At 42.4% G+C, this 21,127-nt stretch overlaps 1 protein-coding gene across 1 annotated transcript in view; it reads left to right on the plus strand.

Annotated features, from left to right (window-relative positions):
- The window catches only part of Lgi1 (leucine rich glioma inactivated 1), a 40,606-nt gene that overhangs the window by 1,312 nt on the left and 18,167 nt on the right, over positions 1–21,127 (plus strand). Inside the window, exons 2-4 of the mRNA XM_075973946.1 lie at positions 210–281; positions 17,994–18,065; positions 18,168–18,239. Of these exons, the coding sequence (XP_075830061.1) occupies positions 210–281; positions 17,994–18,065; positions 18,168–18,239 (216 nt within the window). The remainder of the gene's footprint in view (positions 1–209; positions 282–17,993; positions 18,066–18,167; positions 18,240–21,127) is intronic.

Raw genomic sequence — 21,127 nt, forward strand, 5'->3', positions numbered from 1 at the left:
CCCCCACCCTAGACATTATTCTGAGGTACCTGAAGCAGCTGATCTCTCTCTTGCTTCATCTGGGAAGGAAGAGAATCCTACTTTATAAAATACTGTGGAAACAGCAACTGTTGTGATCAATCGGATTAACATAAGGTCTGTTCTCTCTGTGTGTGTCTCTTTGTGTGTGTGTCTGTTTGTTTTTGTGTGTGTGTTCTGTTTTCTTTCAGATCCTTTGTGAGATCTGGCTTCACTGAAATCTCAGGAGGGAGTTTTTTATTCACACCATCGCTGCAGCTCTTGTGAGAAATCTTTCTATCACGACGCTTTTTAATATGGCATATAGTTGGATAAGCCTTCTCGTAAAATAAGCTGAATATTATTTCTGTTGAATGTGGTGATGCTTCTGAAAAGGGGGAGACTATCAGTGAGGTGGGAGGCAGATAGGGTGGTTTGTAACTTCACACCCACAATGCAGGTTGATTCTCGCACGGGTTAAATTCGCTAACCTGTAACGCCGTCTTCTTTAATGGCTGTTTATGAAGTTGTTGGGATGTCGCCACAAGACTACCAATTTTAATGAAATTGCTTTCATTTTTAACTCGGGAACTTTGGTCATTTTGCGCTGGAGTTCTTGGATTTGTCAATGCAGAGCCCATAACATATGCACACAAGATGTTGTTTCCTGGGGATCTGGGGCAGCCTGCTCCTCTGTATGATTTACCATGTGGGGAGAACGAGAAGGGGGAAAACACCATTGGTTCTTTCTAGGTAATTCCTTAAAATACCAGTTCTCCAGAGACTGCTTTCTAATCTCATCTAATTTATCACCAGTCCCCTCACAGTGAGGGAAAGATGATATTAATACAGCAATACCCCATGCTCTGTGTTTTGAGTTGGCCACAAGGGAACCACATATTCAGTCTATGCCTGAAAATATTCAAAAATAGCCTTGGGCTAGGAAATCAGATCTTTTCACAGGCGTAATGAAATATGGATAATTTGTTCTGATGTGTAATGTTTGGCAATTGGACTCTAGTTCTTAATGGGGTATCACATGAGGGCCAGGGGTCTTCCATGCCGCAGAATCAATCTTGGGTTGGCAGAGAGACACTTCCAAGGTAGAGTCAGCTGTCAATACACTGAATTTGAGATACCGTAACTGTGCAGGCTTTGGTTTATTTGCTTTCTGGATTTGTATTTGTTTCCCCGCTTAGCCATTTTGTTGAGTTCATTTATACTAGGCAAACAGTGTAAATTTGAAATCTGAGAATCCTGGGTTCAAATTTCATGCTACTAATCTCAGCCCACCATTCTTTGGAACTTTTATGTAGTCTTGTGCAGACTGAATGTCCCCTCCCCTCAGCTTCCTTAGCTACAAAATGGAAGTTATAAGACATATTTTGAAGAGCTGTAATCAGAGAAAAATTTAAGTATATAAAACTTTTTTTTTTATTTTTAAGAAAGGGTCTCACATAATTCATGCCAACTTTGACTGGCTGGCCGTCAGCTGTTGCTCTTCCGCCCTCCACCTCCCCACTGCCAGGGATCTAAGGTGTGAACCACCACACGCAGCTTCAGATCAAGCTCAAGACGTGATATATTGGATGTGGCAAAGTCGTACGTGTTTTATAAGGGCTACAGCTTTAAATTTTTACATCAAGATAAAATGCTAAAAGTTCCTTCATATCTCGTGTGGTCTGCAGGAAATCCCAACACTGGCCTGACTGTTCCATTACCTTTACAAACTTGTCGGGTGTTTTGACATTATATAACGAGTTTCATTAATGTCCTTTCCCTGGCTAGTGCCTTTGAGCGATTGCCAATTAACTACAGAATTCCTACGGGTTTATCTGTTTGATTAAAGAAAGTGTTAACATGTCAAAGAAAAGAATTTTAAGAGTTTTTTTTTTTCTTTTTAAGACACAGAGGGGCAATGTCTATAAGTCTGTGCTGATTCTGAGAAAGTGATCAGCTCTGCTTATGTTGTTTATTGGTCACGTAAATAAATGTTTGTTTGTTTTTAACGTGCTCAGGCACCTGCCTCTTCCTGGGATAGTCCACTAGATCAGCCCTTAAATTCCCAGCATTCTCAGTCACCCCAGTGTCTGTCACTCTGACACTAGGTAGACATCAGCTGGACATTGAGAGCCTGGACTACACTCTACTTTGTTTTCACTGGGTGGACCCAGCCACACTGAGCACAGACGCTGGGCAGTCATGGAAATAGTTACCGGCTGCTGCGGGGTAATGTGATTTCACCTATTTAGAATCACAGAGGGAAGCCAGGGGACTGGTTTTAAATAGCCCACACCGAGTGTGTGCCATGCTCCTCTGTCCCATGCTCTGAGTTCCTATGGAACATTCCAGCCTTTCTTTCTAAAAGCAGTTCAGGTTTCAGAAATAACAAAGGAGCTGGTAGCTCTGTCCTGTATGTCCTCAGTTACCTCATGTTAGCTGACCTCAACGGGGCAGATTTGGCCACACTGGCCTTATGCGAAACCATCAAAAGTCAAAGTCTGTCCATAGGCTCTGGGACCCTGTTTCTAAGGACCGTTTCCTGTGCAACCTGCTCGTTGTCTCAAGAACAGGCCAAATGAAATCATTTTACCGAGTAAAGGAATAAATGGCTCTGATGTGCCCTGACCGCAGACAGAGGTGTCTTGTGGACAGTGCTGCCCTGTGCCCTGAGAACCCTACCTGTTACTAACACGCCATTGGAACAGGGAGACCACAAGGCCACCAGCATCACGAGGGGTTGACAATAAATTCTAGGCCATGGATCTCTAGATGAATCATATATATGTCTGCGAAGAAAAATTTTATAATCAATTTTGTTTGATCTTTGTGGAAGGCAGTTGGTTTCTCTGCTGTTTGAATAGAACAAGAAATGCCTGGTTCCAGCTAGGTGTGGTAACGCATCCCTTCAATCCTAGAGCTCGAGAGGGCTGAGACAGGAGGATCCGGAGTTTGAGGCCATCCCGGATACACAGAGAGACCCTCTAAAAAAAGAATGGTGTCTATGATGTGGTGTCCTATCCCTAGCACCCACCATAATAATCTGATTGTGTGCTCATGGCCCCACATGCTTCTTCAGACCTTCCACATGAGGGATGATGAGAAGTTCTTTTTAAAATGTCACCCTCAGGTGCTTCAAGAAACAAATGAGGTACCCCAACTTCTATGTAGTATTTGGGGTGAATATGCTGGTAAATTGTGGCTGGCTATGCAGTAAGCTGTGTTGGAGAAGAAGAAAATAAAAGCCCCACTCTGCTAGGGAGGAGAGAGAAATTAAAATGAGCCAATAAAAATTTATCAGATAAGTTGTACAAAACATTCTTTTAAAATATCCTTTCTGGGGAAAAAGGTTCCTCAGCAACTGTCATTTTCTTCATGTTTTTCATAGGGCCAGTTTTGAAGCATAACCAGTGAGCATGATTGTGTGCTCCCGGTAGCTCTCAGTGCTGAAGTGGTACTTTTAGTGAACGCAATTTGGAGAAATGTGTTTTCACACATTACGGTCCTGTTCCTTCCCAGCTATAGACTGAAATCCCCAGTGATCAAGACTCATGATGGGAGACTCAGAGAATAAAATGCGGTCATGCTGCTATTTGTTTATGGCGTTTTAATGAATTAAGGCCCTTCAACTCCTAAGACACTCCTATTTTCTGGCAATGAATTCCAGAAATACAGAACAGCAGCAGCAACAACAACAAAAACTGTACAAATTCGATAAGGCCAGAAAAAAATAACCAATTTTTTTTTCCCGATGAGATTTAGTCTTGGGTAGAACACATAATTTACCTTGATATAGATAAAAATAGTTTTTCTGTTTTTTAAAACTATTTAAATTTAACAAAATTATTCCACAATTGACACCTGGATACATAGTCCATAAGAAATCAAAAACTCAAAACAAATAGAAAAGCAAATATCGTGAACAAGAAATAAGCCTATTCTTATCACAGTTCTTCATGAGGCAAATACCCATGGGAGCTCTGGCTCTTTAAAGCTGCTGGGTTCTCTACTATAAGTAATGAGAGCAAAATATGGCAATACTCAAGCTAGACCAGTCAGCTTCAGGGGTGCAAGGACACTTTCCTAGCTGGTTACATGTAGGTGAATATGTCTTGTCTGGGTCCAACAGGTGCCGTTGATGCAGCTCTGTCTATGAAGCTCCCCTACCTAACTCTAAATGTCCATGATTTCTTTAGCTTTTTAACAAATATTTCTTTTCTTTTCTTTTCTTTTCTTTCTTTCTTTCTTTCTTTCTTTCTTTCTTTCTTTCTTTCTTTCTTTCTTTCTTTCTTCCTTTCTTTCCTTTCTTGAGACAGTGTCTTATGTACTCCTGGCTCTTCAGTCTAGCAAGGATGATCTTGAACTCCTGATCCTCCTGCCCCCACTTCCCAAGTATGGGGATTAAAGGCATCTGTTGTCACACCCTGCCACGCCCACCCCCACACCACTACACTGGGTCACAACACTCTGTTACCCTGTGGTGCTGGGAATCAAACCTAGGGCTTCATGCACGCTCTGAAAGCATTCTAGCAACTAAACGACTACACCCCAGCCCCATGAGCTGATTTTCCGTTGGTGCAAACCGCTTCTGTGGGAGGTGTGCTTTCATTGAAAAGCACATTTTACCCTTCCAGTTATTCAGGCCAGAAGCCTGACGGTGACCTGCCCCTCCTCCCTTGATGCCCACTCTCACCTGGGAAGTCCCCCTGTGAGCAACCCCAACCCTAAAACCTGCCTCTTCCTCTTCACACAGACTTTTCCTGCCTAGGGACTTCCAGGCTTCTGCAGCACTGCCCCCACCCCCAGCTTTCCATCAGAGTCCTCGCCATTAGTGTTACCTTCTTTGCAACAATAGCTCTCATTGTGCCACCCAAGTGCTTGGAAGCTTTTAATGGTTCCCAGGAAGGGAGAAAAACAGAGTGTCTGAGCTGATGTTAATAGCACTTGGCTCTTTCCTGTTGTTCTGGACTGTCGTTCACAACACTGACCCTAGCCTCTCCCTCCCCGTATACACCAGGGACTACCACGTGAGAGAATGAGGAGTCTCTGTCCTAGCCTGGTTTCTCATGTTCTGGATGCTTCTAATACTGACTGAAGTTACTTAGTTGTACTTATATCTAGTCTGTGACTGACATCCAGGGTGGGCAGTGAGCCATGCTTAGGGAAGAGTCTTGGCACTATAGAAGGCCAAACTTTGCTTCCTATGTATTTGTTGATGCCAATCCCCATAGCCACAGTCTATGCATTTTGTTTTCGGACCTTGGTCATGGTTTCAGCCTTTCTCAAGTTTTATATACCCTACTTTCACATAAATTAATAGAGTACCAGGAAATGGTAGGTCACTGATAAGTGACCTAAAAACTCTCCCCCTCCATCCACACACTACTAATGAGAAGAGATCTTCAAAGTTCTTCTAGAGAGATGGCCAGCATTTCAGAGACAAAGCATCTAGCCTCTCTGAGACCCCTTTGTCTTTAGCCTCCTTTTGTCCCCCCATTTTGCTTCCCATTTAGCTTCCTGGGTTCTTCGCTTGCCTGCAGGTGCCAATGTTTCTCTCTTCTGTGAAGGGTAAATAGCCCATTTACCCTGTCCAGAGGGACACCCAAACAGACGCAGCAGAGATGCATTACTAAGATGAGAAAATCATGAACACATAATTTTCTAGCTTATTTGTAACTGCTTAGTGAAAAATCGGTGTTTATTGGTGACCCGGGGGACCGGGGGAGATGAGTATTTATTGTGTAGCTGTAAGCAGGAACAAAGCCAGAGCAGGAGATTCTCACTGGAGTAAATGGGTTTGGGGATCCTACCGTCCAGCAGGTTCAAGGCTGGACATTGTGAGGGGCACAAATGGGATTGGCACGCAAGGTCACCTTGATCATCTGTGATCAGAACCATGTTGCATGCACGGTCACCCTGGTCATCTGCGATCAGAACCATGTTTGGCATTGGTGGTGATAGTGATGCCAGCTAGTGGAGATGCTAACATGGGCAGTGGTACTGTTGCAGGGGCTTCTCTGTGGGAGCCATGAAGTCGCCCCTGCTTCCCTGGTGAGCTGGCAATGAGGCAAGCATTAGTAGCTTTGTGGTCAGACACTCTTGAGTACCAGTTCCCTCTTCGATGCTTACTAGTTGTATGATTTGGAGTAAACAGCAAGGCATTGATATTATGAGTATGAAATGTGTAATATGCAATAGAATCTGTTGAATTGGGTAGCAGTAGGGATTAAAATCAGCAAAACCTGGCTTTCTGACCGTGGTTGGTTTCTTTCTTTTCTTATTTTGAACCTATCGTAGCCTCCCACTACGACCCTGTTGTATTATCTCAGTCAATCTACAACCCCAGCTTTAAGGTTCTGTGGTACTATGCACAGGTCTCTGTCAGGACGGGCTGAGAAATCTTGCCTTCAATTTCTTTTAAATAAGAAATGCATGTTGTTTATTTATAAAAAATGTCTAACCTTCTTTCTTCTTCCTCATAAATAAATAAGCAGAACCACAGTTTGTAAAACATGTCCCATTTTTGCTTAAAATAGTGAATCTGAGCTATTCCTCAGATGAGTGCCCCAAAAGTAGGGTGCAGAGAGGTCTAAACTAGGATTTAGGACACAGGAGTCTGAAGTCCACTTTGACCATAAATGGACGGTGTCACATTGGGTAGGGCACACAATGTTGCTGGGCCTCAGCTTTTATGAGCCACCATGTGGTTGCTGGGAATTGAACTCAGGACCTCTGGAAGAGCAGCCAGTGCTCTTAACCTCTGAGCCATCTCTCCAGCCCCGGGCCTCAGCTTTTATAAGCATAAAACAGCAACGGAAACATAAGTTATGGGTTTAAAACTCAAATGCTATTTGGGGTGATAAGATAAACGAAGAAAGCCCTTGGGTATGAGACAATAGAAAGCAGTAGGGGCAGGCAACCCAGAGAAGATATGACTTACTTAAAAGTGACATCCTTGTCTCTCACGGATTATTGCTAATGGCAATGCGGTTCATGAACATGTAGTCATTGTCCTCCTAACCTTTAGGGAAAAGCAGATTCTAAACAGGACAAGGGCAAAACAGAGCATGGGTCGGCATTTAGGGCCTTCGTGGTAATAATACCTTAGCTTCATCCAGTCTTCAAATTCTATTCTATTCTGTGGGGCTGGAGAGATGGCTCAGTGGTTAAGGTGACTTGCTCTTGCAGAAGATCCAGGTTCAGTTCCCAGCTCCCATACCTTTTGTCCACAGCCACTTACAACTCCAGTTCTAGGGGCTCCAAGACCTTCCTCTGACCTCTGTGGGCAATGCACACACATGGTGGACCTACATATTCGTCCACACAAAATAAATACATCTAATAAAAATAAACATTCAAATACAATTTTTAAAAATCTATTATATTCTAATCATCACGACCTTCCCAAGTGCACAGAATTCTCTCTGGAGGAAGTACCGAGCACAGAGCGAGTGTAAGCCCAGGCAGCCCCTCACTGTCTGTTGAACCCCAATAAGCTGCAGAAGCGGAGCTGAAACCTTCGCCCTTACTGTTAACCACTTCTGTTTACTTCCTTCTGACAGGAATAATCTCGGGCAGGTTTGACTTTGCGTAGCTTTGTTCCCCAAACCAAACCCCCTCTCAAAGGGTCAACCTCTGCCATTAACAAGGTTATTCAGGGGAAATGTGCCCCGATTCCTGGGGACAATGACAGCAAAGGAGTTCCAAATGCTCTCTGAAAGAGCAGCAGCATCGCTGGCAAGGCCTTCCTAGTTTGCCTAGGTTTCCACCCTCATTTGTATGTTTAAGCTCTGGTCTCCCTGCTTGAAAAGAGAGGCAGGCAAGCTGACAGGAAAAGAAAGAAAACAAGTAAAAGAAAATGCCCTGCTTTCCTTCGGCGCTCCATCCTAATGCAGTGTTCTCCAAGCCCGTGGCCAGGGGAACCGTTATTCTGCCAGGAGAGGGCTGGATGCTCCAGTGAGGACAACTGCATCTCCATCCCTGATTGGCTGCTCACACTGCACCTTGACTTAGAGAAGACTCCGTAATTAAAGTTGTTCAATTCTTCTCAACCTCCCCTAGAACATGGGTTTTATGGACCGTCTCTTGAAAATGTCCAGACGCAAAACTCAGTTATTAGCTTACTTATTTAGATCTCACTTTGTTCTGAAGAGTCATGGTGGCAAACCATGGACGGGTCACGTCTATCATTCTAAAGGAGAAATGAGGCCATCTGGTCCATAAGGGGATGACTCAAAACGGTTTTGTTAGAGTCGTGCCTCACCACCAGCCTATCCACCTGGTCAAGCAGCTTGGCATATGTCTGTCTCTTCCTTAGGGAACCTCCAAGTTGATGGTCTAGCTCATCTACTTGGAAATGACTTGCAGCTTTCGCTGTATTGTTGCTTTTAACGGAAGTGAGTTTTGTCATTATTGCTTACTTTGTCACTGAGCCAGAGCTGCCCTGGATACGTTCCATGGGAGACTCAGGTTGTGTAGATTTCAGTGATTGACAGGTCCTGCTACCAATGAGATTGGGAACTTGCATGTTTAATTTCCCTTTGAAGAGGCTCTACTTAAAGAAAGGACTTGCAGAGCTAAAAACCCGGATGAGTTTCTTCAACCCACTCTACTAAGCTCAGCTGCCATTTCTTCTCTGTGTGACCCTCCCAGTACCTGGAAGTTCTTATGCAGCCTGGGAAATATTGGTCAGCTGTTCCAGCTTATGGCTACTGGGCAGAGCTGGTAGGACCAAGGTGAGGAAGCTAGCTGTGCTCATGGACGTTAACCAGTTCCAGTGCGACAATCATGCAGGAATTGCAGAATTGTACCTATACCATTTGCAAGATTTAAATTATTTTACTCCCTTTCACCTCGGTTTTCTTTATGTTTTAAGTGGAGATTATAAAACCCACATCGCCATGCATTTGAGAATAAAAGAGACGTTGAGCTGCTGAAGATGAGGTCTGGTACAGATCCGACTTTAGATCAAATTTAAATCACTCCTTGGTGTTCCTGGGAGCTAGATAATGACATCATATAAACATGGGGAGAGAGAGCGGCTGTGCCAGTTTCTAGAAAGAACGCATTTTGAATATACTGAGATGAGAGTTAATGAACTATATCATAAAGGGGTGGGCATGTCTGCAGGGAACTCTTACAGATTTAAAATCTATATTCTAATCCTGGCCCACTCGTGACAAAAAAAAATACAGCTTGATCACATTGCTTAACCTCTGCCAGCTTCAGTTTCTTCCCCTGTCTAAGGTGGTATTAGAGTTTATGTCTTTAGAGCACACGCACACACACACACACACACACACGCACACACACACACACACCTTTCGGCAGACAATTTGAGGATCAGCTGAATTCCACTGAAAATATTTTTCAAGGGTGAGAGTCAAAAATAACTGTCAAACAATGTGCTCTTCATCACTGCTTCCCACTTGAGCGCTCCTCTGTCTGAAGAGCATATTTTAAAATATTCTAATGTAAATCATTCATATGACACATGCACTCAGAACAGGGGCGCTTAGCTGATGTGAATCACCAGCCTATTGTTAATTCTTCTTCAGCCAGCCCTGCTCTTTTTGGATAATGAACGTTACCAACAACCAAAGGGTCTGAATTGGTTTAGCGAGGCTCTAAAGGCTTTGACAAGTCCCGCCAGCAGTGCTGCCACAGCCCCCAACAGCTGGAATGGATGCAGTTTGTTCTCCTTAATGCATAGATAGTACACATATGCCTCGACCCATAGGAACCTGAATATGTACTGTGCGTTTTCATACACTGCCCGTGGACGCCTGATAGCTTGGACCATACCACCAGTCTTACCTGGCAAGGATGATTTCCCTGAAATTGAGTTTCTCTCATCCCTGTTTTCTTTGTGTAGCTGCTCCCTGGCAGAAGCCCCAGAGACAATGCTCATCTACATTCTCTCCCAGGATTCTGTAGGCTCATCCAGGGAGTCCTTTTGTTATTATAATTCTCATTTTTAACAGAGCGCGAGCATATTCATTCTTAATTTGTTAACATGCAATAAGTGGCAGGAACACGCTTTGAAGTCTGATCCGTATTCCATATCCAGGTGGCAACCGGGGCCACTGCTGGTTCTTCTCTCCTTTGTCCATTACAGGAGAAGAATGGGTGAGGAAAGTCTTTTTCTCCTCTGTTGCTAGGAGAACCTGTTCTAGGTAAAAGTGGGGGCGGGCCTTTCAGGGGCCCATGACAGTTCTGATGGCAGTCAAGATGTTCAGGCGGTACAGAGGTTCTGAGTGAGTATCATTGGGCCAGGGGTCTCGGGACAGGGCCAAGTGAGCAGCCTGACTTGGGACAATGAGATTTTCTCACAGGCATGGCACTCGCCCTGTTTTGCCACCTCCATCCCAGCTTATCTGCCTACAATGTCACAAACCTAGACTCACATGTCTTTAGAATTAATTGTAACCTCTGAAACTTTCTCATCCAGTCTCTTCCTTTAATAAGACAGAAACTGGAATGCATTAGGATACACAGACGATTTATGACCAAATAGGAAATCAAGATGTAAGCTTGGTCCTTCTGTGGTGTTCCTTTCTTGGCCTTTGGAAGAAGAAACCAGGGCAAGAAGCCACTTCTGGACTCTTTGTGCCTGCCCTGTCCTCTCTCTGAATGGACCTTTGTCTCTGTACTGTCAGCTGCTCCTAGGGCAGCCTTAGCCTTGAATGCCTACAGCCAGACCTTGCTTCTCAGACCCCTTGCCCCTCGTTCACTTCTTGGCTGCTGACGACAGGTTCTATTTAATCTAAGATCCCTGGTGACTACGTTGCCTATTCTTTTGAAAGCTGATCTTAGCTTTCATCCGACTAGGACCCCAGCCACCAACAACATTACGGCCACGGCACTAAAGTGTTTTGTTGATGAAGAGCTGTGCCTTGCTCCATACACAGCCATACAGAGGCAAGTGGAAGAAAGGACTGCAGGGTGGGGTCAGTCCTTAGTACATCAAGTCATATCCTCTCGCCACAGTGTATATTGCCAATTAAATTTATGAAAGCTTGTTTTTAAAAAGGCAGTTTCAAAAATATTATTCTAAATTGGGCACGGTAGGACATACTTTTAATTATAATATTCAGGATGCTGGGACAGATGGATCTTTGTGAGTTCCAGGCCAGACAGGGTTATATAGTGTGAACTTGTCTTGAAAGGAAGAAAGAAAGAAAAGAAAAGAGTAAAGAGAAAGAGAAGGGGGGAGGGAGAAAGGAAAGAAAGCATTCTTGTAAATAATGGTTAAATGAAATATGTAATCAAAAGCTTATTACTAATCAAAACTTGCTTGATATTTTACACAGTGGTGAAGTCATATGTCTCCATGTTTTCATGTTTATAGAGAAAGAATAAAAATATGATTGTTAAATTCAATAGATACCAGAAGGAAATAAAATAAGTAATAATGAAAAATAAAATAATTTTTATATTAAGAAACAGTGGGTATAATACGCAAGTCCAAAATTCACTATTGGGAGGAAAAAAGCTAGGAACATGGTAGCCATTTGGAAAGAACAACAGTCACAAGGTAGAGGTCCTTTAATTGTGAACAAAAAACAGAATGTTTAGGAAAGAGCCAAGGAAATGATCCACTTTACATTATACATGGGACTAAGTCCCAAGTGAATTAAGAAGTCATTTTTCATAGGGAAAGAGTGATAAATAAATGTTAGTGAAGAGATGATGAAATAGGCCTGTACTCCAGAGTTGAACATGTGATTGGCAAAGCTTGCATAAAAACTAGGGACTTAAAAACATCCTACATCCAGTGAAAATCTACTCCTAGTCCATCTAGGGAAATAGAGACAGGAAAAGTGTTTGTATCCAAAGGGAGTGTGCAGTTAAAAACTGGAATTTTTATTAGACAATTACATTATAGCATGCCACAATACAAAACCCAGTCATCTATTAAACTATATTAAGTTGGGGTGCTGTGCACACCTGTAATCCTAGCACTTAGGAGGCTCTCTTTCCCCAACCCCCACCCCAGTTTACCTAGGAGATCTTTTCTACTTCCCCCTCCTAGGGAAATCCAATGCATCTCTCTTTGGGCCCTTCTTGTTATCTAGCCTCTTTGGGCCCTTCTTGTTATGTAGCCTCTTTGGGGCTGTGGATTGTGGGCTGGTGATCCTCTACTTTACATCTAATATCCACCTATGGCTGAGTACATCTCATACCATGTTTGTCTATCTGGGTCTGGGTTACCTCACTCAGAATCATCTTTTTTTTTCTAGTTCCATCCACTGGCCTGCAAATTTCATGAGGTCTTTGTTTTTATAGCCGAGTAGTACTCCATTGTGTAAATGTGCCACATTTTCCCTATCCTTCTTCGATTGAGGGGTATTGCTTCCAGGTTGAGGCTAAGACGAATAATGCTGCTATGATATAGTTGAACAAGTGTCCTTTTGGTATGAGTGTGCATCCTTTGGGTATATACCTAAACTTGTATAGCTGGATCTTGAGGTAGATTGATTCCCAATTTTCTAAGAAACTGCCATATCGATTTCCAAAGTGGCTGTACAAGTTTGCACTTCCAGCTGCTGTTGGACAATGCTCTGTACCCTATCACTTGTATTTTAAATAATCACTGATTGGCCAGTAGCCAGGCAGGAAGTATAGGTGGTGTGACCAGGCAGGAAATAGAGGCAGAGCAACAGGAATTCTGGGAAGAGGAAAGTTTCAGTCTGCAGTCATCACCCAGACACAGAAGAAGCCAGACACAGATGTGACTTCCTCACCAAAAAAAGGTACCAAGCCACATCGCTAACGCAGGCAAGAATTTTGGGCTAATATAAGTTATAAGAGTTAATAAAAAGCCTGAGATACGAGGCCAACCAGTTTATAATTAATGTTGGCCTCTGTGTGATTTCTTTGGGACTAAACAGATGTGGGACCTGGTGGGACAGAAACCTCTGTCAATACCCAGCAGCAGTGGAGGTGTTCCCTTACTCCACATCCTCTCCAACATAAGCTGTCACCAGTGTTTTTGATCTTAGCCATTCTGTCAGGTGCAATATGGTATCTCAGAGTCTTTTTGATTTGCATTTCCTTGATGACTAAGGATGGTGAGCAATTATTAAGTATCTTTTTGTCATTTGAGATTCTTCTGTTGAGAATTCTCTGTTTAGATCTGTGCTCCATTTTTAAATTGGATTATTTGGCATTTTGATGTTTAGCTTCCTTGAGTTTTTTTTTTTATATATTTTGGATATCAACCCCCTGTCACATAGGGTATAGGTGAGGATCTTTTCCCACTCTGGAGGCTGCCATTTTGTCTTATTGACAGGTGTCATTCGCTTTGCAAAAGTTTTTCAGTTTCAGGAGGTCCCATTTAACTGTTGCTCTCAGTGTCTGTGCTACTGATACTATATTCAGGAAATAGTCTTCTGTGCCAATGCAGTCAAGGCTACTTCCCATTTTCTCATCTATCAGGTTCAGCGTAACTGGATTTATGTTGAGGTCTTTGATCCACTTTGACTTGATTTTTGTGCAGGGAGATAGATGTGAATCTATTGCATTTTTTTTTACATGAAATCCAGTTATGCCAGCACCATGTGTTGAAGAAGCTTTCTTTTTTCTAATTATATAATTTTGGCTTCTTTGTTAAAAATCAGGCATTCATAGATGTGTGAATGTATGTCAGCATCTTTAATTCAATTCTATTGATCCATGTGTCTGTTTTTATGCCAATAACAATCTGCTTTTATTACTATGGCTCTATAGTAGAGTTTGAAGTAAAGGATGATGATGCCTCTAGAAGTTCCTGTATTGTACAGGATTATTTCAGCTATACTGGGTTTTTGATTTTCCATATGAAGTTGAGTATTTCAAGCTCTGTGAAGAATTGTGTTGGGATTTTGATGGGAATTGCCTTGAGTCTGTAGATTACTTTTGGTGGGATTGCCATTTTTACTATGTTAATCCTACCTATCAATGAGCATGGAAGATCTTTTCATTTTCTGATATCTTTTCTTCAATTTCTTTCTTTAAAGACTTAAAGTTCTTGTCATACAGGTCTTTCACTTGTTTGATTAGAGTTACTCCAAGATATTTTATATTATTTTATGACTATTGTAAAGGATGTTGTTTCTCTGATTTTTTTTTTCTCAGTTCATTCTATGCAGTCTTTCTAGGTCTTCCTCCTGGCAAGGAAACACACGCCCTTGGCTTAAAAAAAATTATCCTCACTCCTCCCACAGCCTGTTTCATGACATATTGAAACATGCTTATCCCTTAGGGGAACTAGAGCAGTCAAGGCACTCCAATCTATCCCAAGATAGATTATTCCCAAGATTAGTGGGAACATGCCTGGTTTTTCCCTTCCGCAGAAAGAGAGAAGTGGCAGAGATTTCAGAGGTCTCATGGGACTGTGACAGAGGCAAACCACATGTGACCTCTACAGACCGGGATATCAACCTCTGATCTCTGCTCGGGGTAACAAGGCCATTCAGACTTGTGTCCCCTCACAAACAACTCTAGGGCATGGCTCCTGTGGTGACATTTGTCCCATCTGATCCATATGACTGCGGACTCACATTATGTGTATTTGGGGGACAGGAAAACCCATAGCCCTTCCATGACCCACATCAACTGCTACAAGGATCAGAAGATTCTTGGTCCCCACGAGTACACGGGGTATCACAACTGACCCAGAAGCTTCTCCCTATGCATCCTGGCTGAACATACCACTCAGGCAGCTTTAAAATAGCTTGGGCCACACTCCAAGTGTAGAATTTAGCCAGAATCCCTGAGAGTGGGAATGAGTTGTCAGTATTTTTAAGCTCGCTGGGTGATTCCAAGTGCATCCAAGATTGAAAAGCGCTGTTTGGAGGTGACACGGATCCAGGCATCTCCCCATGCAGCCTTCAACACTCTTCCCTCTGTGAGGGCTCCATATGCGGTCAGTTCCTATGTGGTCCTTGTACACACGTCTTAATTGTCATTGATCCAAGAGTGCTTCTTTAGCCCCTCTGCAGGCTGAGTTTGTTTCAGCTGTCAGTTCCATAAACTGAAGAAGGGTGTTATTGTCTTAGCCAATACTTTTCTGAGCCAGGCCATTTGGATGGTGGAACACTACCCAATCTAGGAACTGGCTAGTCAGAGGGAAAAACTATGTCTTTCTTACCCTAATCACCCATGGAAAAGGACAGAGGTTATGTAAATAGAACACAGCCGTCCTGCTTTGTCTTAGAACTGTTTTGTATGAACATGGGCTACAGCAGGTACCATTTCCTTTAACAGAGTTAGAAGAATACTTGATTTATCTGATTTAATTACGAATCATAATGTTGAAATAAAATATTTCTTTCTCTTTTCTCTTTTTTTTTTCAAGATAGTGTTTAATTCTTGCTGTTCTGGAACTAGCTTTGTAGAACAGGCTGACCTCAAATTCACAGAAATCTGCCTGCCTCTTCCTCTTGAGTGCTGGGATCAAAGGTGTGTGCCACCACCACCCGGTGAAATAAAATGTATTTCTAAGACTCTATAAAAATTAAGGATTTGAGTTTTATTTTTCTAATAGAATATGATCTATTCATGAGTCTTTTCAAATTTATATTGAACAATAAAATAAATAAACCACCCAAGTAGATTTAGAATATATGTATAATTTTACAATCCCATGTTCATAGAAACCAGTATTGAATTTTAGAATCAAAAAACCTATGATATTCATTATTATCTCAGCCAGAGCAACTTTTTCAGCTTTTGTAAGAAAAATTTAAATTGAAGTATAATTATACATAAAGACATGGTCACCATCACAAGCACACTACTTCTCAATGGCTTTTTGTTTGTTTGTTTACAAATAAGCACCCTTGGGTCCAGCACCCAAGTTAAGAAATCAAATGTTATTATCACCCTAGAGACAGCCTTTGTGCTTGCTTTCAGTTAGAGCACCCTCCAAGAACAACCACTGTGTTGATGTCTACCTACATAGATTTGTTCAGCTGCCTTTTGTCCTTTCTCTGTTAACCACGTAGCATGTGCTTTATCGAGTTCTGACCTCTTTCCTTAGGATATTTTGCTTGTAGTTATAGTTTTAGCCAGAGGTTTTAACCTTTGAAATTTAGTTTGGCAAACATTTTTCTTTTCAAAACCAGGAAATGGGATAGGGTTGGGGGGCACAAAAACAAATAAGGGCAAGTCCTGGCTCTAAGATTACATCCAGTGTTGTAATCTAGCAATGTGCTGTAAAGTGAAAGCCTCTTTGTTAGACAAATATTTGTCCAGTCTTCACAATGAAGCAGTTACTATCACGTATCCTTGTACTAAGGATAATACTGCACAGGCCAACAGAAATTCTAGAAGAAATCCCATCTTTCATCTCTGTGCCACACATAGACAATGCATAGACAAGGGATGCCCACTGGTACCCATTCCCAGTCTGTCTTGCTTCTGATATAACCTAATGGGGTGGTACTGATGAAAGAGCTATTTCTTCCCGCACCTTGGAGTGTCCCCAGTGAACCGCAGGGCAGTTTGCAAACTGCCGAGCCTGAGAGGCACTTATCTGTATCTGTCGCTACTCTATTTTACTCCCCTCATCCCTGTTTCTGCTGCCCTTAAGGACCAAAACAAAGCCTGCTCCAGCCTTTGGATGTCAGTTTACCTAGGAGTGAGGCTGAGCATCGTGTCGTGTGGCTTTCCAGAACCATAAAATGAGAGGAGACAATTACCAGAGTCGTGACGGGAGTCATGAGCCTCGTGCTTCGTTTTAATAAGAACAGGCTGTAGTATGTGTGTGATTAGTGGCTCTTGGCTTTGCAGAGTCCGTGAGTGACTTGAAAAAGTCATGACGCCAGAGGGAAGAGGGATTAGTAGCGAACTCAACACCGTTCCAGGACTGATAGTTTGGGAAGAAGCAGAAGAGGTCATTTTGTTTCACTTGGCTGGTTCATCCTCCACCTCCATTTTTCATATGGAAAAAAAAAATCTCAAGTCTCTAAAAATAGAGTTGACCATAAAATTCACACCTGTGTTCCCATCCTTCAGCTTTGAAAATTATCGGTTTCTACTCAGTTCATGCCTAACCCTCCCCTGATTATTCTATCACATAAATTGCTCATTTCAAAGTACTTCACAAAGTAAAATCTCCTGGTTTAATCTCCTTGGTTAACAGGCTCAGAGAGAAGTCGCTTGATAAATTACTGGCAGTTACATTTGGCCTACACTCTCAAAGTAAAAATACTACAAGATTTATTAGCAGACTTATTACATTGTTATTAAATTGTCTGGCATACAATTCAATTATTTAGCCTAAAAATGCCTGGTTTTAGGTTTTTGGTTAGAAACCTGGCACCTTCTCCAAAGAGTTCAACAGGGTTTGGTGATAGATTTGTTGATGTCCTTTTTCCTTGGTGATTTTGAAAAAATGCTGATAAATTTGTCCAAGTAAAAGTGTTTCTTTTAATTATTTAGTAATAAAACAGCCTCAAATGCCTCCTAAGTGCCGTTATTTTCCATCTTCAGCCTGTTGTGTTTTCAAAGGAGGTTAGCTGGTGTTTGCTATTTGTGACCACTGTCCTCTCACTATACTTGCCGTGAGCTATCACAGCGTAATGGGGCCACAATTCTCCCACAATTCCCAGCATTAAACTCCCACTGTTCCATTATTTGGGCCTTTCAAGACATTCCAGAAGTTTCCAGAGCTTGTTTTCTCATGAAAATGACCCCTAGTGTCTTTGCCTTAGATTTGGCTGTACCTGTGCCTACTTGCTCGGCTTGTGTCTCCAAATGCTTCCTAGGATGCTTGATGCCTATGACCTGAAGAGAGGGGCTGCAAGCACCCCTTCAGTGAGCATTTCAGGAGGGGACAGCTAGGAGTGAGAAAAGCTGCCATGGTTTTCTGTATCAACAACACTATAGAAAACAAACATTTATCTGTGTCAAGCTCCAGCTGTTTCCAGCTGTTTCTCTAAGGGACCAAAGCAGTAAAGACCAATAGGCTGACAGTTTCACGGTTTTCACTGTGCACTTTTTCTGGGCAGGTTATTCACATCCAACTCCTTTGATGTGATCAGTGATGACGCTTTTATCGGTCTTCCACATCTAGAATATTTGTAAGTAAGACAACCCCCCCCCACCCGCCTCAGTGCTGACTCAGGACAGGTACTCCTCGGCTCCTGTGGCTATCTGACCAAAACTGTTGTCACCTCTTGCAGATTCATAGAAAACAACAATATCAAGTCCATTTCAAGACATACTTTCCGGGGACTCAAGTCTTTAATTCACTTGTAAGTATAGTTGTTGCTATTATTTTTCAAACTTTGTTTGTTGGGCTGATTTGGGTTTATTGGGGATTCTGCAGTGCTGGGATCAAGCCCGAGGCCTTGTATTCATTATGTGGCACTCTACCACTGAGCCATAACCCTACCTTTGTTTTTGAGCCATGAATTCAGTTTGGTTCCGAAGGTTAAGAGTGCCCATGAAAATTTAAGAACTCAAATTTTTTTCTCTCCATGCACACTCGCTGTCCTCTCTGTCATCTGACAGCAAGTACTCAGGAAATTGATTGTGATTGCTATTTTTAGCCCAGATGGAGCATAATTAGAAAAGCAATCTAATGTAGGGGAATAAGATGACTGAAATGAGTTTTATTGGAGAATAGTAAGTTTGACTATATCCTTTAATTTGATGTTTGCTGTTCTTCTTTCACCATATAAGTCCTGACTTTATATGTATTTAAACAGGATGTAACCATAGGCAGTATCTATGTAGTGCTTGAATGGTCTATTTTATAACCTGAAAAACTTAATTATTTGGTGGGTAATTAAAGATACAGCAGTCATTCTAAACAAGGGACAATTACTGTGGGAAAACACTCTTGTACACTGTAAAGATTTATCACTCATATTAGTTTAATAAAATGTTGTTTGGCCAGTAGCCAGGCATAAAGTATAGGCAGGGCAACCAGACTAAGAGAATTATGGAAAGGGGAAAGGCAGAGAATGAGTCACCAGCCAGATGCAGAGGAAGCAAGATGAGAATGCCTCACTGAGGAAAGGTACCAAGTCACGTGGCTAAATATAGACAAGTATTATGGGCTAATTTAAGCTATAAGAGTCAGTTAATAATAAGCCTCAGCCAATAGGCTAAACAGGTTATAATTAATATAAGCCTCTGTGTGTTTCTTTGGAACTGAACCACTGTGGAACTGGGTGGGAGAGAAACTTCCGTCTACAGACAGTACTGTCTCCTGGGAAACATGAAGAAATATAAGCATGCTTCCTGGTTACATGAGAACTTGATCAGCACCTAATGCTGATCAAAGATGTATACCATCACCACCCAGTTCTATTATTTATTTGGAAACAGCATCTTACTAAGTTGTCCAAGCAGGTCTTGAGCTTGTTCTGTAGTCTAGACAATCTTTGAATTTACAATTTTCTTGCCTCAAATACCTGAGTATCTGGGATTACAGGCCTGCAGCACCAGGCCCAGATCAGAAACAGAATGTTGGGCAGGAGACATGATTATTGAACTGATTTCTTATGTAACTATAAAAATACCAACTCAGCCAGGCGGTGGTGGCACACGCCTTTAATCCCAGCACTTGGGAGGCAGAGGCAGGTGGATCTCTGTGAGTTCGAGGCCAGCCTAGTCTACAAGAACTAGTTCCAGGACAGGCTCCAAAGCCACAGAGAAACCCTATCTTGAGAAACCAAGAAAAAAAAAATCAGCTCAGTCTCTGAATTGGATTGGCTACTCAATCAATCAGTGGCGATTTTTTTAAACACCTAAAATGAGCCTCATCTGTGTTGAAGATGTGAGAAATCTGTGTGTCATACTCATTTTGTCCATGTTGAGCTAATCTCACAGTTGCTCAGCTCTGTTCTAAGCCCTGATGAAGCGGAGTAATACTTGCTCCTAGAACCTGCTTTCTAGTGTGTCCATGTGGTCATCCTGCTATACCTACCAGGCCCCATTGTCTCTTGCTTTTAGGATTGCAACAAGAGGAAGCTGAAAGTCAAAGGTATTTTATATAACCCAATACTATTCTTTCAAGGCTTGTCTATGGTCATTATAGTACAAACACCATTTGCAATGCCCTTCCAGTTGGTGGTAAAATATGATATAAAGATGGTTATGGAGTAGAATTAATATTATACAGTGTTTATCATAGAGTCTAGTTCTGCAGAATGTTTTTCAGACAAAACGCAATAAAATAAACACACAAAAGGTGAAATGGCTATTCACTACCATATGTAGTGGTGGGTTGAATGAGAATAGCACCCATAGACTTATACATTCCTTAGCTGGTGGAACTGTTTGGAGAGGCTTAGGAGGAGTGACTTTATTGGAGGAGGTTTGTCTCTGAGGGCAGGCTTAGGTCAAACAAATGGGACCCTTAGGTCTCTTGCATCTTTACCCAATCCGTGATACCGTTATTTTGATGTACAAAAGCGGAAACAATGCATGGGCCTTGCTAAGTCATCGCTGGGGGGCAATTTAAGCATTACAAGGAGTAAGAGCCCTGAAGAGGAGTGAGATCCATCTCACCTTGAAGGAACAGGTAGAGGAATTGGAAAACAAACATTTCGCCCTGTTCGGGTTTTGCGTTCCCTTCTACTTAGGCTCCTTTTGAAGGTGTACTTCCTGCTTCCCTTCAGGGATGGAGCAGGCAGCTTTTGAAACCCAAAGTCTCTGCCTGCTCAGTACATCTAGTTCATTTCCCACTATATTTACTGCTTATGAACAAGGTTTGTTTCTTTAAGGTTTTAGGCTTCAAAGAGCGCTTTCTCCACCTTCGACCAGTTCTTTCCAGTTGAAAGGCAAGCATTCCAGCAGCGAGGTGCTGTCAGCAAGCCCTCTGGCCTGTGTACAGCACAGGGAGAATTTATAAAGCGGTTTCAACCCTTCTCTCACTGTGGTTGCCAGGTGACCTCATGGAAGGATTGGGCAGTGGCATTGCCCTCCTAGAGGCATGAGAATGAACGTGTAAATTATGCCCAGAGAGGACACTCCTCCCCTTCTCTTCGGCCGCAAAGTCGGAAGTTGCCCAGGTCTTCAGCAAACCATCCAGAGAAGGCTCCAGTGTGTCAGTTAAAGCAGAACCTGAGAACCCTCATCAAAGCTGACCAGATCCTGGTACACGATTTAAGGTGTAGATTTGAGAGAAGAA

This window comes from Microtus pennsylvanicus, chromosome 5 (assembly GCF_037038515.1).
Source record: "Microtus pennsylvanicus isolate mMicPen1 chromosome 5, mMicPen1.hap1, whole genome shotgun sequence".
Classification (NCBI taxonomy): Eukaryota; Metazoa; Chordata; class Mammalia; order Rodentia; family Cricetidae; genus Microtus; species Microtus pennsylvanicus.